We start from the raw sequence: 26,725 nt of genomic DNA, 5'->3' as shown, positions 1-26,725 counted from the left end.
CTCGTGCCCCTTTCTAGGGTTTATACCCTAGATTTGCGTGACGTGATTGGCTGTGCAATCAGTGAGTGCCACGTGCTACTCTGGGGGCGCCGTTTTGCGGCTTTCATTGATATCTCTCGGGATTTGGGCCCTGACGTTATTAGGGCTTTCTGGCATGTTGATTATTAAGGGAACAGATGCCCTTAACACATGGCATCTTCCCGTGGTGACACGTGTCTCCCTATAACTGGGCCATGTGTCACTATGGGATTGGTCCACGGCCTTAAGGGCTCTGAATTAGGTGGCATCTTCCCGTGGTGACACGTGTCACCCTATAACTGGGCCACGTGTCACTATGGGATTGGTCCACGTATACGGGGTATTTTTACCCACAACACCCTCCAAAAGAGGGGAATCTCCCTATTTATAGGGTCCTCGGGATTTGTGCCCCTGATTAGGTCACTGAACCCTAATCATTGGTGGGCTGCGCCGCATTGCGGCTTTCTCGGGATTTGGGCCTGAAGGCTGCCATTTTCCCCTAGGTTTCTAGAGTGACACGTGTCAAGCAGGGATAGGTCCACTTTGGGCCATCCTGGGGCTGACACGTGTCATCCTCTTATTGGACCACGTGGCGGGGTAAAATTACCCTAAACAGAAAGGTGTATTATTTGAGTTCTGCCATTCATCAATATAATCTATCTTCCTTCTTCCTCTTAATTTCTTCTGTGAATACTCTGTTTGCCTTGCAGGGAAGCTAATCTCTAGCAGAATTCCAATTAAAAAACGGCAAAAAAACAACTAATTCTTAACCTTACTCAAGTAGACCCAACATTCATTAATATTATACTTCAAACAATACGGAGTACTTATATCGTTAAGCAAAACTACAAATCTACTCAAATCAGAGCACAAAATACTAAAATTCATTGAATTAAAAAAAATAAAGTAAGACACACAAAAATATAGTAAATACAGAGCAAACCCAGGTGAGCAAAAAATCATAATTCATGCCAAAAAAAAGGGGGGGGGGGAATTGAGTAATTAAGATAAAACAGATATAATTAACAAATAAACCCACCTCATTTTCAAGCTTAGCAGTTCTTCCATCCAAATATAGATCGTCTCCATCCCTAACAACAATCGCACCTCCATTTTCAGAAATTCGTGCGCTAGAATTCGAATTCGGCATTGGAATTTTCTGATTCTCTCTCCTCGGCGACAAAGACCAACCCGTAAAAACCTTCTTCTGGGGTGTAAACATTGCTTCAAACTACAATTCAACCGATTTACAGCAGAAGAAATGAACCTAGTGACTCAACTTCATCAAAAGAGATGAAGAATTTTGATTAAAGCAAATCAAGATTTGAGTATCTTGAAAACCAACCAAAAACCCTAACCCTAATCCTAGAATTTCAAAATCAGGCGAAAAAAAAACAAAGGATAAGACAATGGAGAACTCAGAGTGCGCTTTAATGGAGAACCCAGAGTGCGCTTCAATGCAGTAGTGAGAGAGAAATTTGAGGATGCTTACGAGTTAGGAGAAGTGAGGATGAGAGGAGCAAAAGCAGGAGAGAGAAATGGGCAACCCGAAAAGACCAAGAGGATGAATGCCACGCGTCAGCCCACTTTGAACACCTGGAATGTTAAAGCAAAAAGACCGAACCACCCCTGGCAATTTGGTCAATCAGGTAGAGTTGTTCATGGGCGGGACGACCCGCTAAACCCGCCCAAACCGGCCCGCAAAAAAGGCGGGCTTGGACAACCTTTTTGAAAAAATTGGATGTTTGGGCGGGCTAGGCCCGACCCGTTAATGTAAATGGGAGGGTATGGACAAGAAAATATGTGTCGTGGGCTAGCCCGCCCGGCCCGTTTATATTAATAATAATACTATTTTAATAATTTTTATTTAGTTAGTGTTGTATTAATGTATTTAATAATAAAAATAATACTTTGTGTATTTAAGAAAATAAAATAATCAATACACAAAGACTATAGTGAACTATAAGCTTTTATTGGTTACAATTATTTATTTTAATTTTATATTATGACATTTTTTGTGTCTTTTTAATTTCTATTATCATTATTTGTGAATAAAAAATTTTAAGACAACGCTACCAAAATAATTTTAGCACATGTAAATAATAATAGATTAATTAGTGTTACAAAAAATAATACAAAAATTTAAGGCCCGTTAGCCCGCGGGCAAGTCCGGCCCGTTTAGTAAGCGGGCATGGACAAAGTATCAAGCCCGCATAAAAGGGTTCGGGTTTGATACATAAAGCCCGTTGAACAAAAAAATAAGCATAAACCCGGCCCGCTACCCGCCCTGTAATCCCCCGTATTTTTAAATATTTTATAAATGAAAATTTATTTTATTTATAATATTTATTTGTTATTTTTCATAATTTAATTTCAAAAGTTTCAAATTATTAATCTGGGTCGAAAATTATTTGAACAAATTATTTTATGCACCTTTATTCTACAATTTATGTCCAATCACACAAGCCTAACCCATTTGTTTACTTAATCGACCCTTTATTTTTATGAGGCCCAATCTTCCTATTTACCCTACAATTCTCTCCTATAAATACCCCATGAATCCCCAAAAATTTCCCACACAAAAAGGTTAGTCTTATTTTCTTTCTCCTTAATTTTATTAATTTGTATAATTATAATTATTGATTTATGGATTTTGATTTTATTGTTTGAAAGTAATTTAATTAGTATCAAGTTGTATTTTGATGATTAAACTTTATAATTTCAGATTTTATAAGTGTCATAATTTTCAGATTTTGTAAATTTTATAACCTAGGGTTTTCAATTATTGAAAATCATGATTTTAGAGTTTTTATGAACAATTGATTTAGGGCTTTTATAGTAATGATGTTTTGAAATTTTGGTGATTATAACTAATGATTAGTTTAACTTAATTCCAGATTATTTTGAACATGTAAATTCGTGTTTTAATTTTTAGATTTCCGTTCGTTAATATTAATCTGTTTAAATCCCGATCAGGTTCTGAAATCATCTGATTTTGACAAAAAAAAGTAGTGTTTTCCATGTGGAAACAACGTTGTAAGAAAGAATCACTACCCTTGGTAGTATGCACCACCCTATCGTGGCCAAATTCAGCCTCTAAATATGATTTTCGGGCAGTTTTTGATTTTCACGAAGTTTTTTTATACTTAAAATATTATCCTTGAGTTTGATTAATAAAATTAATTATGTTTAAAGTTAATTAAGCATAAATATATGTTTTTATTGAAGTATTAAGTGCTAAAAATAGTTTCAAAGTACTACTTTTGATGTTTTATAAAGAGGGTTTAATCACCCATTAAAAAGGGAGATTATTAGGGGTTTTTTAAATAATTTTAAGATTTTTATTAAACTTTAAACTTACTGTAATTTCATGTATAATGATGTATTTTAAGGTTTTTATGAAGGAAATATAAAGAACTATATATAAGCCTATAATTTTAACTAAAAGGAAGGTTTTAAAGTGTTGTTTGATTTAGATTTTGAAGGTTTTAAAGTAAGTTAGTATTGCTGTAAATTTGATTGATTGAGTCTTGGTTGAGATGTTATTGTTTGGTTTAGGAGAGGAGTTTATTGAAGGTGATTTCTAGTTAGTAAAGTGGCATACCAATTCGTTTATTCAAGGTACGTACAAGTTACGAAACCTTGCTTGTAGGTGCATGTTTAAGGACGGATCGAGAACTTAGTATCATGTATAGGGATGACTGAGTTAAATTGTTTGGTTATACATTGTGAATTTCATATGATGTGCACTATTTTATATTGCAAGTATTATTTGTGTTCTAATTATGCAAGGTGCGCTTAGAGGCAATGGTATGCAATTGGTGTAATGATTAATTTATTACTCATTCATGATTATTGAAATAGGATGAGTAACGGAAGAATTCAAGTCTTATAAGACGAGGTTAAGGTTTTGGGGTGCCTTATGCACTCAAGGTGTTTATACACCGAGGTAGTTAAAGGAATTAATAATAAATGTTGCTTGTCACTAATAAATCAAGAATTGAAATTGAAAAGTTGTTTTACTTGATTAAATTGATATTGGATTGATCGTATTGTTTGCATATGAGTCATCACCAAGTCTAAACCTGTAAATCACGTAAAGTAGTGCAAAATGGATGAGCAATAAAACTCTGGATTGGTGCACTTCTGGAGTAATGACAATCAGGGGTTGGGGTACACAGGGTATTAGCCGTGTACTTTTATCGAGGCCGTCTGATCTACGAGTCTCCTATTTCAAATATTTTTTTTAAAACTAGGAGTTAGGTGAGATCTCATACTAACTACGGTCACGGAGTCGCGCCCGTGGTCGTTGGATGTTAATTGATGTTTCCGAAAGGAGGCATGGGGTTTTTTCTTTTATTGATGTTCCAAATGGGACATGGGTTGGACAACCTTGTCTATTGCTAAATCCAATGAAATAAATAAATGAGTCAGTTAATATTAATTAGTGAGGTCTTAATAAATTTAATAGTTGAGTCGTGTGTTGAGTTTAGAATTTAATGATGCATGATGATTGATTATTAGTAGCATGTTATGGATTTCTTATTTGTTTCGCAGCTTGTATGTACTCAGCTTTGCTGATTGCGTGCTTTTGTGTGTGTCTTTCTTTGGTCATGGCCTTCGCCTTTCAATGACCCTGTGACGATCCAATTTTTACACTTGTAATATTGGGGAGCAGATTAACTACAGGTTTTTACACATGCAGCATTCGCATCAGGGTTGTGGAATTTTGAGTGGAGAGTTGGTTATTATTCGCAGTTTATTTCTTTTCTTAAGTTTGAATTTATTTAAACTCTGGTTTTATTTATTTACTACTTTTGTTGGGTTTTGAATAAGGGCCTTAATGGTTCCAGCTTGTATCATTTAATTTGGTTTTGGTTATTGGTTTGAAACTTATTTATAACTGAGTTAGTTTTTCCGCTGCTAATTTCTGATATAGCCTTAACGTTTGAACACATGGCGGTAGCACGCCAGTAATTCTCTTGGATTTTGTTCAGGGTATTTAAAGGTTTTAAAAGAGAATTATTGGGGTGTTACACGCCCAAGCCCGCAAATGATCACCTCTACAATCAGGGAAGGGTGCTAAGGGCAAGGGAGGGCAAAACCGTCAATTTCCTGTTCAGGAACAGTAAAATTGCTACAGTCTTGGTGCTTGGGGCTTTTAGAAGGGTTATAGACTCATTTTTCTAATCGACTCTTGTGTTATATGAACTGATTTGAAGTTGACCAGACCCTAGCTCGACATACCTTGACCCGAAATTTACCCAACCTGAACCAAGGTGGTTAAAAGGGCAACCTTGACCCAAACAGACTCGACCTGTCGTGGGTCAACCCAAACTCAATCCGCTTACCCGAATTGACATATCTGGTAAGTGTTGGAGTATTAAAAAATTGTAAAAGATTGATAGTTTGGTCAATAGTTTATTTAAAAATAAAGAATGTGAGAGGAAAGAAGGGAAATCTAAACAACCAAAAATTTAGACTATTTTTTACCTTAACAGTAAAAAATTTATTATAAAACTCTAAGGTACTATGGTTTGAGAGTAAATTTTTTAATTTGGCCTAAATCATCACTTCAGTACTCAAATTGTTAAAAAAAAAAAAAGATAGATAAAAAGGTGAAAAAATAAATGCAAACCTTAGTACAGATTTGTTAGCTAAATTCTAATTTTTAAAGATATTGATGGTTAGCTTTTTATGCATTGACAAGCGTAATAATTGAAACAAATATATATAAAAAAGAACGGAGGAAGTATATGAATAACACAATTTCTATAGTACTCCTGGAGTACCGTGAGCATGGTACTCCAGGGGGTCAAATACTAGCTTTTGAATTAAAAAAAAAAATCCTTCTTCTATTTTTGTTCTTTTGCTCTTCCCTTTGTCTTACTTTATTTTTCAAAAATTTTCAAATAATCACTCTATTATTAAGAACTTTTGTTGAATTGAAGAGCTAATTGCTCAAATTACCAAAATCAGAAAAATTAAAACCCTTTGTTTCAAAAAATAGAAAAATTAAAACCCTAAAAATCAATTAAGTGTTTTATATTTGTGAGAATCTGATAAAATTTGAACAACAATTTGAATGAAGATGATTTTATTTAAAGAAGAGAAAAAGAATCGAACAAATTTATGAGAATTTTCAGAAGAAATTTTACGTAAAAAAAATAAAGTGAGCGAATTTTTTCGGAGAGGGATATTAACGTATTGTTCTGTAAAAATAACATACATTTGAAAATAACAAAAACTTGAAGCAAAATAACAAAAAGTTCAAGTAAGATAACACAATAATCTGTTAGCAAAATAATAAATGATTTCACTGAAATAATACAAGGTTCGTGTGAAATAACATAAGTTTATAGTAAAATAACACGGGCTGAGGTTTCCACAAAATAACACTAGAATTTATCAAAATAACACATGGTTTACGTAAAGTAACACAATGTTTTAGCAAAGTAACATAAGGTTATTTTAGCAAACAACAACACAAGATCTGCGTAAAATAACATAATGTTTTAGTAGAACTACATAGTATTTAATTGGTAAAATAACATAAAGTTTTATGAAAATAACACAACATTTTGGCAAATTCAAAAATAACGATTCGATTGAATCAAATCAAATTAACATATTTAGTTCAAATTAGCAGTATCATTTTCAATTAATTAAACTAAAAACAAAACAAATTAAATATACTTACTTTGTTTTGCTCATTCTTGTTCATAATTGTCGTTTCTTTATATTTTTCATAACTATAAACCATTTTTTATGTAGTGAAATTGATTTTCAGCTTTGATTGAGCAATTTTGTGCTTGTTTGAGTGGTTAAAATAATAATCAAAAGAAATTTTTTGGTTTTTGTTGAGAAGAATTAAAGATTTGATGATGCTAAAATGGTGGGTTGGGAAATTAGAGAGAGAAAAGGTGGGGAGAGAGAAAGTGGAGAGAGAAATGAAATTGAAATTTTGCTTATTTTAGGTTTATATTGATTTATATACTCTCACAGCTTTTTATGTTATTTTGTTTTAAAGATGTGTTATTTCATTTAATATGTTGGAGTACCATGAGAATAGTACTCCAGTAGTACCTAATACTAATTGTATGAATAATACATAAACCAAAGTAATAATTTATATAAAAAAAAAAACATAAATAATTCATTATCCTATTTTGTTTTCTCCAAACACAATGCTCAAAACTCATTTGTATGCGTAATAAAATTGAATCATTTTAATTCAGTTTTTTAATAATATAATTTATTGATTAATAAAAAGTATATGACATCTACTAAAGTTAATCATTTCTAACAAATACATAAGTTATAGAATCAAATCATGGTTTCTTTGATGTAAACTATAATTGTCGAGTATTGAATCAAATCATTATTTCATGCAGTGTACACATATCTCGCTTACTACTTTCACAAAAAAAAAAAAAAAAAAAAAAAAAAAAAAAAAAAAAAAAAAGTCATGTGAGAATGTGAGATTTAATTAAATTCATCTTGAAATATAATTTTCTAAATTAATTTTTTTTTTTTTTTTTTTTTTTTTTTTTTTTTTTTTTTTTTACAAAATATACTTAAAACTATTAATCGTCAAATTGATGACAAGCTTGAAATAACAAATAGTGTAATAAAAAAATAAAACAGAGAAAGTATTTTCCCTTTTCATAAAACAAAAAAATTTTAAAAAGAAAAGTTAATACGAGTTTTTACATATTACATTGCTGTAGGAGCAAAACATCTTCTGCTGCTTCCTTCATTTTCTGGCCTGGTAATTCTCTACTTAGATTTTTAATTTTCTTCACTTTCAAAGAAACCCAAAATATGTGGAAATTTAGTAGAGGAATTCATATACTGTACTTCGTATTAAACTTATCGTATGAGGTTAATTTGCGTGTTCATATTTTTTGATCTTGCTACATTGAATTTCTAGGACCTAGAATCGATTTCAACTAAATCAATCTATGATAATAATAAAAATTATGAAGATGATGGGTAAAGATGAGAAACTTAAACGTGATTTAGGGTTTGTTTTGGAAATCTTTAGGGGCAGTGGAAGCAAGAATGCGTCTCATGGCGATATTTCGTGTGATTTGATGTGTATATATATATTCTTGACTTGAATTATACTTGAGTAATAGTACATACTTATTTGACTTGCAATAACTTTTGAAACAGGTTTGATTTGGGAAGTTTACAGAGATGGATAGGCAAAATGTAGTTTATAATCGGAATGAAGAGCCGGGTATGGGCCGAAAATATAATACATGTAATCATAAATTAGGGTTTATGATTGATCCATGTCTCGTAGTACCATTCAATGACTCAAAGCGTTGTGACTTTATATGTGAATACCTCGATTTCAAAGGTCCTTCTAAGTGTCTCATCCCAGATGATATCAGAATTGATTTGTTCAATGGACGTCCTACTTTCGTGTTGCTTTATGGGGCTGATGCCTTTCCCTTTACTCGAGAGCATCAGCAGAAACTTTATGAAAAAGACTTTCTATCAAGGAAAAGCACCACATCCAATCTTTCGAAACTGTTGCAGTGCAAGCCCTCTGATGTTGGTAGAATTAATTCAGATGTTCGGGAAGCGAAGGCAATCTCAGAACTCAGCAGGAAGCTTGTTGGGTTATACCTGTGTATCGCAGTAGATTTCATGTACACTCTCAATAAGGTATATCATCATCACATGGAGAAAATGGATATTCTGTCAAGGAAGTTTAAGATATATTGGTGGCATTTTTCCTTCAACAACTCTGTAAGCCTTAGACACACAGAAAGTCTGCGGCATAGATGACAATGATATCATCAGTGTGGGATGCCAAGGTGAATTTGTTAATCCTTGTGGTAGAAATATCATATGGAAATTTGGCATTGACAAATATCCTTTAACCAAAGAAGGCCTTGTGCAAAGAGAACTGAACAAGCTCAGGGTACTCGCCTTAGTGTCTTCGTTGGTTCATGATTTATGGGATTTTGTTATTCGATGTGATAAAAGAATTCGTGTGGTAGAACTCCAAGGGAAGAATTTACTCATGTACTTTTGTTTGGTATTATTTGCAATTCCCTGGTTGGTTTGCCCCATTGATCACTCGGCTTCCCTGACAGAGAAATTATTCACCATGGGTAAGATTTCTTCTATTCCTTATCTACATCTTCCCTGACAGGTCCCAATGCTTTTCCATTTGTTGATAATCTATAAAAACATGTCATTTCCCAGTTTAGGGTAGATTTCATGAATTATATGGACTAGTTACAACTCATCCTTTTATTTCAATTATAAGGGCGTCTGAAATTATTTGTATTGTCCAGTGAAAGCTACTGCTTACTTGGAATGGTGTGTGGAGATTGCCTGGATTCTCGCTGTCAGGAGGAAAATTTTGAAGGTAAGCTAATTTGTGTTAAATATGTTCTTCTGTTATTAATGTGTTCAACTTTTCCCTATTTTCTTCTGTTTATAATGACTGATAAATTGTGCTTAATTTTGTGTTGGTTGAGCTAAGCTTAAAACTATTACATGGCACAAAGCGCCACATGTGAAGATGAGTAGGCAGGGGTTTACCTTAAAAGTGGTTGTGGTTTACTGGGCTTAATATAATGTTTTATCCTTTGCAAAAAGTATAACGGGATAACAAAAAAAGTAGTTAAGTAATAAGACAAGCTTAACACCGTTCAAACTAAAATAAATAAATAAAATAAAATAAAAATGACAAGCTTAACATATACAAAGATATAATCACCTTATAAACAATGCCAAATCCACCTTCCCAAAGTTTATCTTGTAGTCCTTGAACTGCATTATAAAAGGCAAAATTGTCATTATTTCTTCTTATGCACTTCACAAATATCAATATTAGGATATACAATAGGAAGTATTAAAGAAAAATGGTATATGTAAAAGTAAACTAACACCTACACATGATGACAGCAGCATTCAGGGGAAGGAGAGCAGCAGTCAGGGGGAGAAGAGCAGCAGTCAGGGGGAACGAACACTAAAGGACCAACTTATTTAGAGGTTATGAAGCGTGGAGGTGTAAGACCATCACATCCACCACCTTCGAGACCGCTCAGAGGCCAACCCCCACTGTTGTCCACCTTACGTCTACCGCCCATCCCTTCTAATTTCAACCCATCGGAGGCGACATATGTTTTATGCCTGATGGTAGTCTGTTTTACCTTTTATATTCCATATTACAATTTATTTTAAATTTTGCCTACTTCATTGTTGAAAAATACACAGCTTCCAAAGTCATTCCAGACCTTATATAAGGATGAGATGCCAAAATTGAGGCAATATGCAAAAAAGCACAGTGTGGATAAATTTATCGTTCATGGGTTGCGGCACGTGGATGAGAAATTTGCTGCGACATCTGGTGCAGCAGCTAATTAAGAGGATTTCAACATGGATGTAAGTAAATTTGTATAGATTTATTGTAGAAAATAATGTTATATGTTATAAAATACTCCGGCTTAAAGAGGAAAGCTAAAAACATAACCCTAGGTGTGAAGGCCTGAAGGTTTTCAAGAACCTGAATAGTGGAGTGGTTGACAAAATGTTGAGGATCTAACACCGAGGTTTCAAACTTAATGATTAATGTTGAAGGTTCAATAGTAAGCCAAGGGCCCTATTTAGATGTTAGCTAGCACGAACTAAAGAAGTGAAAGACACCCTAGCCTTGTTGCTGAAAGATGGATTCTGCACTACTAAAACAGCTTTATAAATTAAAGATGGATAATGAATATAATCATATTTATATAAAATTTAGAAATAGAATCTATGGTCTCTTAATATATACTTCAGCATCTTTACTTAGTCAAGTTCATAGTAATATAACAAAAAAGGAAAAAAAAAAAAAAAGAAGAAGAAGAAAAACCATCACTGATAAATAGAAATGTTTTATATTAACTAAATTTCAATTTACAGGTATTCTGCAATGACATAGGTGCTGTATTCCAGAAATGTTCGCCTAATTTCTCACATGATAAAGAACACGAACACTTAGAACACCAATGGAACAAACATGGAAAACTAACTGCATTCACCCTGGAAGAATACGTACATAATATTTGTGTTTTGGCTCAGCAGTATGACATGCAAGATATGCTAGATAAAATAGGTAATATAAAAAGTTTTTCAACTTCCATTGTTGCGTAAAGTTGTATAAAAAAACATAATTGAACGAAGATTTAATTGATTGCTTTATTTGATGAAGCTCGGGATAGCAGTAGTGCCATCCGAACTCGCCTGCACGACTATGAATGGTGGACAGCTAGTGTCTCAGAAGTGCACAGTGAGCTGACACGGAAACTGACCTACAGTCCAGCTATATCAATTAGAAGACATCAAAAGACTCGAGAATGGTTTTTGGCTGAAATTTGATTGTACTTCAACGCTCGACTTATGGATGTCCCTCTCAACAAACACAACAAAAGGGAGTGGAGAATAGGGAGTTTCAAAAAGGAACAACAAACTAATTTATAGGTGATAAGTACGTATTTCTTAATACTTGTCTGTCGTTTTTATTAGTTTACAACTCTTATCGTTTATTATAATTTAGTAGTACTTTTCTCCTAATTTACATCGTCTAAATAATATTTTAGTTTCTTAATTTGGTAATTGAGTTGTCCTCCTTGTGAATACGATACCTTACTCACCCTATATTTATAGTAATTGACCCATACACTTGCGGTAGATTTAGGCCCGTATGTAAATGTGACATTTTGAGTTTTGAAGGGGGGGGGGGGGGGGGGGGGGGGGCATGTCAGTGGGGATTGGTTTAATTATGACTAGGGAAATTTTCATGGGTGGTGGATGATTCATGGTGATTTGATTGATTATGGATGATAATTAGAAATTTCATAGATTTGGAGTGGCTTTGACATTGATGGGTGGGAATGTTGGTGGTTGGGGCCGGGGGAGTTGGACAATAAGGGGTTATGGTTGTTGGGTCGGTGGTGGTTATTCAAACCATCGGGATAGGAATGAGGGTAGATAGCTTTGGGCATAAGGAGAAGGGAAAAGGGATGATTAAAATGACCTAAAAGGCTAAAACACAACACTAAAGACCAAAAACAAAGATCCCGTAGACCATTTGTGAGGGTTCATTGGCTATTAGAATTAGACCTAATCAAACCAAGCACGATAGGATCGATAAAAAGGTGGTTTTGGGTAATTTTTTGGGCCTAAAATCCGACTTGATCATATTTTTGGGCACAATTTTTTTTGCTCAGGCCTGAAATGGTCCTATTTGATAGGCAAAGCCCAACCCGACACGGCCCAAGATCACCTCTAACTAGAAGGTAAAGCCAAAACTGCTTAACCACTACTTGTGAAATTAAATGAGACTTTTGATTGAATTAAGGAAGCTATTGAATTCTACCCATACTGTACTTTGATAAAGCTTTCATAGAGGCTAATGCATCTAGTAATTCTAGTTTTGGTCGATGGAAGAAAAGCTAAAGCTAATAGAAATTGTTCAAGGTATGTAAAGTAGAGACATTAATTGCTAAGTAGAAGGTTCGTGATTAGAACAAAACAACAAAAACTGAAGTTAAAAGGTAGAGATATGACTTTGAAATATAATACAAGGGCTAATATAGTGGAAGATACTATATAATTGGGGGTAATTATCTCTATCAAGTTTGTATTGAGAATCTTTACGCATGAGAGATTAATCCTAAAGGGCATTCACTATAACAAGTATTAAGGATTAAGAGAAATAACACTTCCACAAAACTAAGCACTAATAAAATTTATGCTCATAAAGAGTGTGTTTAGATTGAAGGAAATGGAGGGAAAGGAAGGGCTTTATGCGACGTCTGATTAGGTTAATTGGTGTATGTCTTGAGATTAGTGTATGGTAAGCATTTATTCATCTATCCCATTATATTTTTATTATTTTTTTAGGGTTTGTATATGATATGATTCCGATAGGTTAAACAGACTTCACTAGTTCTAGCCCTTCTATGTGTTAAAAAATCCCACCCAAAACTTTCAATGGGGTGGAGGTAGGGTGGAGTAGGAGAGGATATATTTAAAGAGAGAAGAAAGGAGCGATTTGTGGCTAAAAAAAATAACATGAAGCACCATCACCAGAGAAGGTAGCCAGTGCTGCAACTGATACGAAAACATACAAACTGATTTGCTCTAGCTCTTTAAGGAAATCCTGTAATAAACCGATGTAAGGGGAGGGGCAATATTGGTAATGCATAAAAATCTGTTGGGATTGGCTTGGAGAGGAAGCTAGGAGGTTAGTTGGTTCTATAAATACAGAAGATTAGGGAGATGGAAAGCATGAAAAATTATTGCGTGAAGTTTTACTTGGGTACCCCTAATAAAATACGGAGTATCAAATTTTCACGAGCTGCTTTATAAAATGTGCAGGAAAATATCCAGGAAGGATAGCAAGAAGAGCAAGCATAAAGCAACTTAGGCTTTTTTTAAGAGATGACTGAGAAAACACAAGCACACCTTTGTAAGAGTAGGGGAGTTCTTCCGGGATGGGTGGACAGAACGCCGATTTATAGTCTCCGAAATCTCCAAGGTGATCGAGACCTGGAAAAAAACAAGTCTCATAGCCATTTACATCACCGCAAACCATCTGACTTTTTATTCATGATGTTTTCATTTGTGAAAAATTATTTACCTTAAGGCACCTCCTTGTTCCTTCTTCATGAAAAAAGGTAAGGGTCCCACCTATCTATCACCAAAGTGTAAAAATCGAATTTTGGAATCTGACAGAGCACAAATTTCCACTATGCAATCCTACAACTTTACCATATCACTGAAATAATATTTTGAATCTGACTTCTTGGGTGAGAACCTGAGCAGAACTTGATCATCAAGCTTGATGTAAGACCCGCCTCGTATAGAGCCTTCTGCTGCAGAAAATGTTTAAATCTAATTAGAATGTACAGAAACATGATAAATGATGCTTGAAGTGCAGAAACAGAATGTAGGAGACAATCGAGACATGAAATTGTAACAATTACACGCAGCAGCCTCTGTAGTTTGGATGGGAGAAGATGGTCCCTTTTCATCTTCATCTTTAGAAAAAGTTTTTGAATATCCTCTTTGCACTCTTGGAGAGATAACAGAAGGACTCTTGGATGACAAAATATCTGGTAGCAGAGAGAAAATTTGCTTTGTATCACAATTGGATATATAACACTACTCATAACTTAAAAGGCCTTGAAAAAGAAGCCAGTTACTTGAAAGACATCAGCTGCTTTACTTACCCCCAACTAAATAATGTAGAACTTCATCGGCTTCTGCATGCAAGGGGGATCTCTAAAGGACCTTGAGGCCGATCCTTGTAAAGACAGTGAACTGCCAAATGACTTGTGAAGACTGTCTATTGATGAAACAGATAAAATTTCATCCCTCGAACTATCATAGCCTTCCTCAGCTCCATCATATATATCATTAGCCCTAACCTTTAAAGAAAGCTCAAAACTAAGAAATGATTCATATCACAGCTGTCTCAAGTTATGATGGTTGGAATTGAATACAAGATGTCGGAGTAATATATAGACCCAAGAGTGACGTGGAATATTCTGAACTTAATGATGCAACGACACAGTTGAGTGTTAGCTGTTCCAACATGTCCAAATTTAAGATATAGTTGTAGGGAGGACATATGTTTTGACCTGTCCACTTTCAATAAACAATAAAAGATATTCTCAGATAAGAACAGATTGAGGGAGGACATATGTTTTGACCTGTCCACTTTCAACCTGGGTGGCGTAGACTTAACTTTATGCACCCCAGATAAGAAACAGAACATTTTGTGGCTCAACAAGCTGAATTCTGTTATATAGTTTACTATATATTTTTTATAAGCATAAATAGAAACAAAAACTAAATTTTTTGAAAACGAAAAGATTTAATGGCATCTTGAAAAGATTAAGCAAAAACTAAGGAAGTACAATATGAAATTCAAAAACCCCTTTGACATTTTAACTAGACCCTAGCCTCTTCATATTTTTGACTTTTCCTCAACCTTCTGGTACTACAGAGTTACTTGAGATTTTCAGAGAGAGACAGGAAGAAGGTATCTCTTATATTCATAATTAACGGGCACACATGGAAAAATGGTGAGCACAAGCGTCATTGGTGTCACATAAGCAGATAAGCTGAAGAGATTTTTCAAAGCAATAAATAGCACCAGGAAATTTGCTGTATCGATTGCTTTGATGAGAATACAGGATATCACATGAAATATTCGTGAAGACAAGGTTCATCAGCTTACCCACTCTGAATCCCCATCAAGCTCTTTCCGATATATATCTGTTTGAATGGTCTGGATTGGTACAATCTCTAAAAATATGACAAAAAGATTATTAATTGCAATTTCAATGTATAACAACACAAACAGAAGATATTTTCCAGCAAGGGTTCTACAAAGCCGTAACCGGATTGGCTGAAACTCCAAACTAGATTTGTAAGAGCTGGAGAAGTCGAGCCAACAAGCTTAGAGCCACTAATACTGTTAGTGGCTTTACCCAAGAACCACTAATGGTGTTAGACATGTTAGTGGTTCTTCATAACAATGTACATGTATAATATATATAGTAACAAATGGTAAAAAGTGAAAAATGGAGACCATCAATATGACCTCCAAATATTTACTCTCTCTGGCAGTATTAGAAAACAAGACCATCAGTTTGACCTTCTTTGAACAGTAAGAGTAAACAATGTTAATTTTTTAAGATGAACTAAATTGAAACAAATTGAATTGAATGGAGCTGAGCTAAACTAAAATTCAGGGGAAAAAAAAAAGTTCAAAAGAACAAGGCATAAGTCTTTCTTGTAGCATTATTTAAGAAAATTGTTCATACAATTGCAGCTTCAACTGGTACCCTCAACACGTGTGTATTATGTAATCCTACCTTACCGTATAACTGAATAACTCGGTCAAAGTTATCTGAATTGACAATTATCCTATAACAACGATATAAAAAGCAAAAGTGTCTTCTTCACTCTCTCCATATTCGTCCTTGTCTATGTCAAGTGCCCATTGGGCCAATTCAATTATTAAGGAAACTCTTTCACGTAAACTGAAAAAACCTATTGTAAATCTCTAGCTTGAACGTGGGCTAAGCTTTAAAATTCATCAAACAGTACTTCCATATCTTTCAAGCACACAACTTTCTACTCCCCCAATTTGAAGCAATAGCAATGAAAGCAGACTTTCTTTCTAAACTCTTCTTCAAATTTTATGTCATCGGCAAATTTTGCAACAACTTTTTTATTACTACCTTTTCTCATATTCCAATTGAACAATTTTACTATCAACAGATTAACTTTACAAAAACCCTTGCACTCGCCACTTGATTCCATGATTTTAGAAGCACTCCCTGTCCGTCACACCAGACTCATCAGAGAGAGGTCTTCTGGGAGGAGATCTTTGCCTTCTTTGGGGATAATTATTGAAGAGATTGAGTTTCTTGGGTTTGACTTAGAACTACTTCAAGAGTAGAAGGTTAAAATGCCAAAGTCATTTGGCACGGTAATGTTTGAAAAGGTCATGTAAAAGAATAGAATAATACATACTTCCTCCATACCATATTAACCGTTGTTTCGCGATCAAACTTTGACCGCAAACATCTCTCATGGTATATTGACTAAAAAATTACAACAAAATAAATTTTAAATAATTACGAATCTACCAAATTATATTATATTTCTCAGTGTTTCAAAATAATTATCAGTCTAAGTTCCTCTTTAAAAAGCAAAAACACCAGCTAACATAGAGCAAAGGGAGTACCAGCCAAGACAATAAGACACAATGGCCGTATGAGAAAAGAATTGACACTACAATAAGGCATACCACAAATGGTCATCAGAATGAGGTGGACAGAACAAGTAGATCAATTGTGTTAAACCTAAATCTAAATACAAAACCTGAAACAAAAAAACCACCTATGTAAGTGAGACAATGAGACATAGCAAAGAAGGGTGCTGAGATAATGAATGGTTGCGGACTTTGAATTCTCTAAATTCAAAAGGGCAAGAAAAATAAGAAAATCAATAAGAACTAACCAGTCCAGTAATATTTTGAGCCAGATCACTCTCTGCGTGGCCATTTTCCAATATCAACCATTTCCCAGTAAAAGTGCTTCTAACATAGTACAAGTACCGTATTGTTGTACCCCTGTATGATGGTGGTATGATGCTAGGCAAAACAGTTCGAACCACATCTGTGAAGACAAATTTCTAATAGGCAATTAGCATACAGTAGATGGCAGACTTTATATAAGCCAAAAACATAAAGATTGTCACTTAAGCATAAGAGCTGATGAATGATGAGGCAATGAAGTCAATCAACACTAGGATATAAACAGGGATACAGAATACAAAAGGCAAGTGCTGATGAAACATATTACTACCTCCATTTCTTATTAGTTGTAACTTTGGGGTATTATTTGTGAGATATAAAATATTCCAAAGTTGCAACTAATACGAAACGGAGGTAGTAGATATAAACAAGTACAAATTCACAATCCAAAATTAATACCAAAAGTTGCAGTCATATGAACAACCAAAAGACATAAGCAACCGTTTGGATTACAGAAATTGCCAAAGCAGACAATTTTTCTACAATTTCTCCCATGGGTTTCTTCTCCTCATGGTTCTCATTCGCTGTCCTTCGGACATCAGGAAATTAAAAGATAAACTATAGGTTATAGCCTTAGAATCCCCATATCCAGGTATGTTAGAACTAAATTTGCTTGGCCACTTTCTTCTTGGCAAGCCCACTCTGAGAAGAATTTGGACATTGATCATGATGATACATGATGGTAAAGGATTACGTTCAATCAGATACTCGTTCTCTCTCATCAAACAATTATTGGAGTAGTGTAGATTTGAGGGTTAGTGATAATCTCATGGTGAGTTATGATGGGGAGGTAGCAGTGGTTAGTAACCATGGAGTGGTTTTTGTTTCACTCTCTAACAAGATGTGCTACCTTGGGATGAGGGAGGGGAACAAATTGAAAAACCCAAAAACTCAAGGATAACAGAAAATTGACCAGGGGCCAAATGTGAAGTAACAAACATCATATGCCTCCTGTTTTCAGGCATATAAAAGTATAGAAGCACCTATCCAAATGGACTTTAATTGACAAAGCTTGTTGAAATCTGACTTGTAACAGTTTTCTACAATCGTGAAGGTTCTCTATGTGCTTAGGAAAGTAACGGTATGAGCATAGTGAAAGGTAACAGGGTCGAACAAATGACAAATTACAGTATGCAACCTTATGTTATGCCTCATCGGCTCATCCTAACAAATAATACTTTAATTATTTCCAAGTTGGCATTGAACACTGAGAATTTACCATTTGAACTTTGCTTTCTTTAGACATCCTAATGTTCTTGAGAAGACCATACTTAGTCAATAGCTGAAGGATGAATGCTGAAGCAAAAAAAAAAAAAAAAAAAAAAAAAAAAAAAAAAAGAGCAAAAGTTCATTACCTGGATTGTTTGGCTGTGTTGTTTGTAGGTTTCATTCTTTAGACTTGGGATTAAAGGTCTAGACCAAGTCATAGTCCATATGTTCCTGTAAAAGAAAGTCATAATTCCACAACAGGTGTATAGGTCAATCTAAACTCATAACAAACTTCGAAACCTGTAATCCAATGAATCAAATCCGTTGCAGATAAACTCAAACAAAGTCTTCAAATTTTCAGGACTTTGTGCAGTTACAAAGATATTAGAATACCCGCAGATACAAACTTTAACAATTAACATTTAACAACCAAAATCTGTAGAAAATAATAGCAATAAAAGAAAATCACATCTCTTATGATTCCTTCCATCTTTCTGGCTAGAAAAATCAACAGCGACCTAAAATTGAGATTGACATATAAGAAAATCAATTTCCATTTGAATTAAATCCATCTTATCCTCAATTTCAATCACATCATCACAATGATTATAAATTTAAAAAACAAATAGAAAACAAATCAACAATCAACAACCATATAAACATCTAAAACCAATCCTACAAAAGATGAAACAAACACTGACCTTGATGATGGTCTGCCAACCATGGATGCGCGCGGTGGACGGTGGTGGTGAGTCAAAGGAAGAGGTATCTTTACCGACAAATCACAAAATAGTTTTTTTTTTTTTTTTTTTTTTTTTTTTTTTTTTTTTTTTAGAGAACACAAAATAGTTTAGTTTCCTGTGGAGTAGACGAGTAGAACAAAAACTGACTAGATCACGTTAATGTGACTATCTTTGTCCAAGTACAGGGGTAGCGCTGTAGTTTCATACGAGTACATTCCTTTTTTTAATGTTGAATCTGTTCGAAAATTAACTATTAAATTTTATTTTTTTGAAAAAAGTCCTAAAGAAGACTAAATTTCAATGATATAAGTCATACGGCATCTACAATTGACAATGAACGATAATGAAAACGAATTTAACAAAATCTAACAAGAATTAATCGGGGAACGGCTAAGAATCCAAATACATAAATATAACAATTCGGCATATTCTCGATTCGTTGTCTCATACAACTTTTTGAGTGGATCCGTCGTCGCTTCGCAATTTTATGAGAAAATAAATTCTTGTGTTGATTCCGTAACCCAAATTCGAGCCACAATCAATAGTAGCACCGCACAACCGGAGACCAAATTAAGCACAAATAAAACCTTGTCTTTCGAAGGAGTACGAAAAACCTTGTCTTTCGAAGGAGATCGAAAAAACCTTGTCTTTCGAAGGAGATAAACTCTTTCTTTCGAGGGAGACATTATTGCAACCTAAAACAAAAGGCTTAAAAGAAAATAAAGACTGGGGCTTTCCACCGGTGAAATCCGATGGAAGCCCCTTTAAAAATTGACAATGGAGACTAGGTTTAGAAGAGAGAAGAGAGAAAAGGAGGCTAAGGTTTTTTTTACTGTCTAATTATAATCCTCATTTAATGAAAATTAACTATTAAATTAATCACAAAGTCACAAGATAATTCATTGTAAGGCCCTTTTCTATTCACCTTAAAAAAATAATATTAAGTAAAAATAATTTCAGTTCAGTTCAGTAAAAATAATTTCAGTTCACTAAAATTCAGTTTTCTTAAAGAAGAATTATAATAGAAAATCAGTAAAAATAATTTCAGTTAAGCAAAAATAATTTCAGTTCAGTAAAATTAATTTAAGTTTAGCAAAAATAATTTAAGTTCAGCAAAAATAATTTCAGTTCAGTAAAAATAATTTCAGTTCAGCAAAATTAAGGTGAAGAGAACAGGGCCTAATTCTCTTTAATCACAAAATCGGCCACATCAATCATCAATTATCAATCATCAATTATCAATCAATCAATTATCAATTACTTAATACTAAAGGCGAAACTTAAAGAGACACTTGTCAACATATTATTACAAGTTTTCCCTCCAAAATTACTTGCTTAATATAATAAAAATAAATTGTCACATAGAAAGAAGGTTTCTACAATTGTACCTAAACTATGACTTTTACTTTGTACAAAATCTAAAATAAATTTCCTTAAAATCAAATAACCCGTTATAAATATTACATACATGTATTTAATTATACTAGTTTTCGAGCCGCCGCGCGCGCGATGTGGCGCTCCGTTTGGCGAATTGGCAGGATTCCGTTTAGTGTTTAATGTAAATGCATAATTAATTTGTTGAAGCATTTGTTTTATCTATAAATACAATGCTATCGATGTTTATAGATTAGTAATGTTTTTGTTATCTATGTAGTAATACTTAATAATGTTGTTGTATCAAATTAAGAAAATATGATTGCATGACTCAATTATAGAATGATAAGTTAAATTGGGCGTACCATAGTCTAGCTTTAAATCTATACAATGGGCTTATATTACGAAAAGGTAGCTAATCTATAATTTTTTTTGTCTTTTTTAGGGGCAAGGTTGCAAGAGCTTGGCTTTGTGGGCTTAATTCAATAACTAAGAAATAAAACAACTTAAATAGGCCAATCAATAATGAAATGTAGGTGATGTCAATAAACCTTGGTAGAAAAAGGCTTGAAGGGTAACATTTGAGTAAAATATAAATAAGAAATGACACTTTAAAAATTAAAATTTATATTTTAATAATTTACTACATGTGAGTTTTAGTACTCATCTAATTTTTTAAAATGGAACGGCGCGTATTTAATTTACACTCGTCTAAGTTTTTGCTCGACAATATTTTGTTAATTGGGTATAAGCTAAAAACTATCATTTTAATGTATGAGGTTAATTGGGTTGAAGTTAAAACAATCTTTTTATAATGTAATAAACGTTTTGTATTAAACAAAAATTCCAGGATAAATTTATTATATGAGTTTGTAAGTTGGTTTGGTATTAAACAAATGTGAAAGAAACTTGCTTTCTATTTTTGGATACTCTTAGTAGTAGTTATATATAACAAGCTTATTGCTCCAAAAAAATTATAGAGTATTAGTTTTAAAACTGTAGCGTTTCCTCGGTCATTGTGCATTTTCTGAAACAAGGCGACCTTTCTTCTTCTGCATGCTATGAAGACATTCGAAAAGACGTCAAGTGACAACATGGGGTGTATTAAAAAGGGAGAGTGATCAGTCACACATCCCCAAAAACCCTCTCTTTTCTTTTGATGCAAATTGAAAGAGCTTTTCGTATTCAGCATTTCTAATCTTCCATTAAACTTTGAAACTTAAGCTCTCTCATGGATGAAAGCGATGAAGACACTCCATTTACAGAATGGTATCGTAAATTCTTAGAAAGAAGGATTGAAAACCTTTGGGTCGATATTTCACAGCGGATGAGGCTCGTCTTGATGCAACCCAAAAATTAACAAAGCTGGCGAAGGAAATGCAAGATATCGATGAACAACTTGAAAAGTGCGCTGAGGTTGCTCGGGAAAAGGAGAAGAATAAGGGGCTTAAAATTGGCAGCAACTCTGCTCCTTCGATCCCAGTTGCTGAGGATAAGAACAAGAATAAGGGGATTAGAATTGGTAGTAAGTTTGCTTCTCCGATTCAGGTTGACAGCGATAGCGACAGCGACAAAGAACCTGTCAGAAAGAGGAGCTTTGTGGGTTTCAAAGGGGAATCATCCAAAAGCAGGGTTTAGTGTAGCAAGGGTAATGAGGTTTTAAGGTTGGTGTCGAGGGAGGGCAAACGGACATGAAAATCAGTGATGAAGAGCCTGTTGTGAAACAGGTAATCTCTTCAATTGTTGTTGTTCATGCTGAAGGAGTGCAGGAGCAGCCTGCAATTGGTGAGGTAAACTTTGGTGTGGCGCAGCAAGAGCAACAACAACCACAGATTAATCAGGAGAAGGGCTCAGAGGAAGAAGAAGAAAACGAAGAGGAGGAAGATGGGTTGCAGGCAGAATATGATTCGTGGTATGATGGAGAATCTGAAGAAGACATTGGCTACCCATACCATCATCATTCACCTGAAGTTTCTGGTGATGATTATGAAGTTTTTGGGTTTGACTCTGATTAAGCTAAGCAAGTAGTTTATGCAGTATAGATTTTGGTTAAGTAGATAGTCATTCTAGGGCCAGCTAGCTGTCTAAGTGGTTTAATGTAATTTTGTTGTTGGAACTAATGGCATCTATATATATTATGTTTGGAATATTAAATATTGAAGGTTTTATAAATATGTTTGTCTAAATTTTTATTTATTCAGCTATATATAATCAGAGGTATTTCATATGAAGTGAATGTTGGTTAATTAGTTGTTGGTTTAATTGATAGTTTTTGAACTCAATTGTAGTTGGGCTAGCATTTTCCTGTTACTTCTGGTTTGGAATGCATATGGGAAGCAAAATACAGTTAATTGTCCAAAAATTAGATCCTTCATTAGTTGCCATTAAAATCATGAACTATAAGTATGTTTGGCTTACAGGACTGTTAAGACTTCATGTGAGCTAGTTAAGGTTGTTACAGATACAAATCCTTCTAGCCTTCTAGGTTTTGAAAGGGAAGAAGGATCAGGACAATAGAGAGGTAATCTGCATAGCCCATGTATTTCTTTGATTAAGGAGGAAAGGTGTTTAGAAGGTGAAGATTATATGGATTGGTTGTTCAGTAGCGATTATATTCATTATATGTCTAACTTTATCGGGAGGATGTGTAGTATTAGTAGCTTTGATTTAAAGAATAACAGTGTTACCAATATATTTTGTTAGCTTAGCTTTGTGGGTTATGGTTTTTTTACAGTGTTTTGTAATCTGACCGATTTCTGAAATGACCTTGAACGATATTGATCATAATAGTTGGAAGAATTGGAAACGATTTTCAAAATGACCGATGTTCACAAAGATTAAGTATTGTGTTGCAAACTGAAAGATTGAATGAATGCAAGGATCACTCTTTGAGTTTCTGAAACTTTGTGATATCATGAGGCTATCAGAGTCTTGTGATTTGAAAAAAGTGATCACTTCATTAGGCATGTGAAACAACATGTTAATAGCATTGAATTAAGCAAAAGTAGCAGGTATAGATATGCAGTTAAATAGTTAAGTGCATTAATTTAAGCCTGGAGCACAAGTGTTAAAATAATTACATCAAAAGCACACATAGCCATAGCAAATCAGTTCCAGCAAAAGTTACAGGAATAAGGCGCAGATTGCGACAGTAAGTCAAAGTTTTCAAAAGACAGGGAAATTAACATGTATGGCTGGCATAACTATAGTGTGCACTAAGAGCAGATCAGGAAAGGGAAATAAAATGGTCTAAGTAATCCTGCATTGTGTAAAAGGTGTCGAATAGGAACACATGCAAAAGGATAAGCATAGCTTATCTTAGAGGAGTGTGTTCCTATTAGAAGCCCAATTATGTTGCAATCATTGCTCGAGTGAAACAACCTTCACGTACCACTTAAGTACGCCTGACCTCTTGATGGTGCCTGCAGGGCCAACTTGAAAAAGTGAGGCCTTAGATTGTAGTGTAGCAGCTAGAGCAGCAAATTCTGGCCAAGTTTCCTATACATTGTACAGGTATAGTTAGCATGGTGCATGAAACTTATATTGTGAACATGTGAACTGTTAACTACCTGTTTTTTCTTTTCTAGAAGTTCAGTGGTTGTAGAGCGTAGCAGCTTTGCACATTCTTTGCCAAAAGCAGTAAACCGGATGCTACCAGTTCCATCTGTTGCAATAAAGGTGAAGTTGTTCCTACATTGATTGAATGCATATTAGTTGTTGTATATATGTAGTATAATTAGTGTAATGAGTCAAAGCATACTTTAATTCAACAATTTTCTCTTCTCCACAGTGCGTACACATAAACCTAGAGCCTTGAAAGTAGTCACATCGCTTGCTACAAGTTACACATCCAATGTATGCAACAACATCTTCTTCCTGAGGGTTAAGGATTGTTATCTTTACCCAGAAGCGTGTGTCAGGAGTAACATTTGTCGACTGCAAGCTAGATTAAGCTTGTGAGAAAATGAGAGGAGTTATGTAGATTGTGCTACAGAGGTAATCTGTTAAGCATACCGTCTTGTCAGCAACTGCAGCAACTGGTGTGAGGTTTTTGCTGCTAAGTTCTTCAATCCACTTGAGTTGGTGAGCAACACAGTCATTTAATTTGTCAGCATTTCCTTGCACCCTTCATGTTTATAATGAGTTAGCAATGGCAGACTAAGCTTCACAAATAGGCAGAGTACATGGAGTATGCTAAATTGACAGTGTATAAGTTGATTGTACCAGTCGCGCAGTGCAGCTGCCTCAGGAGAAGTTGGGTTTGGATCAATGGTTGTTGACATGGAAGATGCCAGGGAAAAACCTAGCAATATTTGTCCACCATTAGCCAACATAGCAAACAAGGGAAGTAAATGTCTAGCTACTGGAGTGAAGTTACCTCTGTGTGTAGCTGGTTTTAAACTGCCATACATCGAGATAATAAGAGCTTGATCAGGCCTGCATGGACAAAGTGCATTGTTAAGTTTATTGGCAGCCTATAATGTGTGGAGTAATCACTGGCATTATGAAGTATGAAAACCTCTGAACACTGTGGTCAACAACAGCAATGTCGCAAACATCAAATGGAAATCCATTGAGTGAAGTCCTTTGCCGAACATCTTCCATGTGAACAACAACACCAAGTATGTCTGAATTTTGAGCATCAGTAAATGCATTAGACATTTGGCAAGAGTAATTCATGAGAAGTATTTGTATATCTAGGTATAAAAATGAACACCATTACCAAATCGATCATCATCATTTCTAGTCGGAGGAACATCAGCAATAGGAGTATATTGTGGAAGAACAGGACCAGAATCAGGTACCAAAGGTTGGATTGCAATCTTTCCTCCAAAGCCAATCTGGTATGGCCCTTCTTTGTTAACAAATTTGGGGTCAGTAGCCTTCATAGGAGCATCTAAAATTATGTACTCTTTTTGATGTTCAAGGACTGTTTTGAAGTGATCAATCTCATCTCCAAACAATGTTCCTCTGATCTCATTGCCCTGTATACATAACAAGACAACCTAAAGTGCTAGTGAAAAAAGATAGTCAACGTTGCATGTAGAATAAGATAACTACACCATAGGATGGTACCTCATCGTCTGCAAAGACAAGCTTTTGGAATCTCCTTTTATTAGCAGGAATTTTTACAGGAGACTTTTCCTTCACAGCTACCTTGATTTTGTAGGATTTGCTCTTAGGAGTGAGCTTGCTGACTGGCACAAATTCAGGCTTCATCTAATAATACATACAGGTGAGTGTTTTGTCCAACCAAGCATATTTGCATGCACATATCATGCTTTAGGCAGCCTTCCAAATTGTTCTTTTTTTTTTTTTTTTTTTTCTAGCTTAAGTATTAATCAAAGTATTAAGCAACTTTCATATGTTTGCTCACTAAGCATATATGCAGGCACACATCAGACTTTGATTAGCCCACCAACTTACAAAGTTACAATAACTTAATTTATACTCAGGTTTTATGCAGGCACTAAACTAAGGCAAGTGTAATATGTGCATGCTATAAGTGTACTTTAACTTGAAGCAAAACTCTAATACAGTACCATAAAAATTAAATGTTGTACAGAAAAGTGGTGGACAATCTAAGTATGCCAGATGAAGTAGATCTAGGGAAATAGTTTTGTGAAGCATTAAGTGTAGGAATTGCAAGCAAAAATTCAACAATAATAAGTAGACAGATATGATAGATCTAGGTTGCTATATGATATAGGCAGAAATGATTGATAATAAATGCCATGTACATGAGAATTTCAATATAAGAAAGAATAATATAGTCATATCATTCATAATATTATTATCATTATTTGTATAAGATAAAAATAAATAGCAGAAGGCATTAATGAACTTACTTTTATATGCAGTTGGATGAGAAGAGGAAGCTGGAGCAACTTGTGTATAGAATTTTGTAACAGGAAAGAAGGTAGTTGTTAGTAGCATCCACTTATAGCAGTAGAAATATATAGCAAAATACTTAGCCGTTCCTTAACACCTTGTGTGCAAAATTAAGTAATGATGAGAGTAGTTTATTAACCAACAGATTAAAGGCTGTTACAATGTTTTAGTTCCCTAGAAAGCTGAACTGCTTTATTGATTTGTGCAGCATTGAAATTTACCAATGTAGATATTTCTTGAAGATTTGGAGTTGGTTAAAAAGAAGTTGCTATCTAATAACCTATGTGCACAAAATGTCAATGATGGCAGCAATCTAATAACCAGCATTTAAATAGGTCTTGTGGCATTGCTTTTGTTTTGCAAG

At 34.4% G+C, this 26,725-nt stretch overlaps 2 protein-coding genes across 28 annotated transcripts; both read right to left on the bottom strand.

Moving 5' to 3' along the window:
- Nucleotides 1-7,578: 7,578 nt before the first annotated feature.
- LOC145558253 (uncharacterized) lies at nucleotides 7,579-19,331 on the bottom strand. 27 transcript variants are annotated; one of them, XM_081619430.1, is made up of 11 exons: nucleotides 19,054-19,331; nucleotides 18,499-18,583; nucleotides 17,068-17,225; nucleotides 15,275-15,342; nucleotides 14,262-14,459; nucleotides 14,016-14,144; nucleotides 13,847-13,904; nucleotides 13,670-13,719; nucleotides 13,495-13,578; nucleotides 9,764-9,816; nucleotides 7,579-8,658 (listed from the first exon to the last, which is right to left on the bottom strand). In XM_081619430.1, exons 6-11 carry the CDS (start codon nucleotides 14,067-14,069, stop codon nucleotides 8,508-8,510), a joined length of 450 nt encoding a protein of 149 aa, XP_081475556.1. In that variant the 5' UTR covers nucleotides 14,070-14,144; nucleotides 14,262-14,459; nucleotides 15,275-15,342; nucleotides 17,068-17,225; nucleotides 18,499-18,583; nucleotides 19,054-19,331; the 3' UTR covers nucleotides 7,579-8,507. The 27 variants fall into 27 exon arrangements, 11 of the variants coding, with proteins under 11 accessions (XP_081475556.1, XP_081475557.1, XP_081475558.1 ...); XM_081619431.1 differs by having other exon boundaries at nucleotides 15,275-17,225; XM_081619432.1 differs by having other exon boundaries at nucleotides 14,262-14,454; nucleotides 15,275-17,225.
- A 4,498-nt stretch (nucleotides 19,332-23,829) lies between these two features.
- LOC145559290 (uncharacterized) lies at nucleotides 23,830-25,689 on the bottom strand. The gene is made up of 8 exons (XM_081620718.1): nucleotides 25,546-25,689; nucleotides 25,193-25,454; nucleotides 24,989-25,097; nucleotides 24,694-24,906; nucleotides 24,484-24,595; nucleotides 24,275-24,366; nucleotides 24,039-24,159; nucleotides 23,830-23,967 (listed from the first exon to the last, which is right to left on the bottom strand). Exons 1-8 carry the CDS (start codon nucleotides 25,687-25,689, stop codon nucleotides 23,830-23,832), a joined length of 1,191 nt encoding a protein of 396 aa, XP_081476844.1.
- Nucleotides 25,690-26,725: the final 1,036 nt, after the last annotated feature.

Source organism: Chenopodium album, chromosome 9 (assembly GCF_948465745.1).
Source record: "Chenopodium album chromosome 9, dcCheAlbu1.1, whole genome shotgun sequence".
Lineage (NCBI taxonomy): Eukaryota > Viridiplantae > Streptophyta > Magnoliopsida > Caryophyllales > Amaranthaceae > Chenopodium > Chenopodium album.
The sequence above is the reverse complement of the archived record's forward strand: the minus strand, read 5'-3'. Positions and strand labels throughout refer to the sequence as shown.

What these genes read in the sequence shown, in the direction of transcription:
- LOC145558253 (XM_081619433.1), bottom strand. Translation starts at nt 14,069, where the DNA reads ATGAAGATGAAAAGGGACCATCTTCTCCCATCCAAACTACAGAGGCTG. An exon ending in GATGATCAAGTTCTGCTCAG is followed by an intron (nt 13,720 to 13,846) that starts GTTCTCACCCAA and finishes GGTGATAGATAG; the next exon opens with GTGGGACCCTTACCTTTTTT. An exon ending in GAACAAGGAGGTGCCTTAAG is followed by an intron (nt 13,579 to 13,669) that starts GTAAATAATTTT and finishes GTTTTTTTCCAG; the next exon opens with GTCTCGATCACCTTGGAGAT.
- LOC145559290 (XM_081620718.1), bottom strand. Translation starts at nt 25,689, where the DNA reads ATGAAGCCTGAATTTGTGCCAGTCAGCAAGCTCACTCCTAAGAGCAAA. An exon ending in TTGTCTTTGCAGACGATGAG is followed by an intron (nt 25,455 to 25,545) that starts GTACCATCCTAT and finishes TTATGTATACAG; the next exon opens with GGCAATGAGATCAGAGGAAC. An exon ending in AAATGATGATGATCGATTTG is followed by an intron (nt 25,098 to 25,192) that starts GTAATGGTGTTC and finishes CTCAAAATTCAG; the next exon opens with ACATACTTGGTGTTGTTGTT.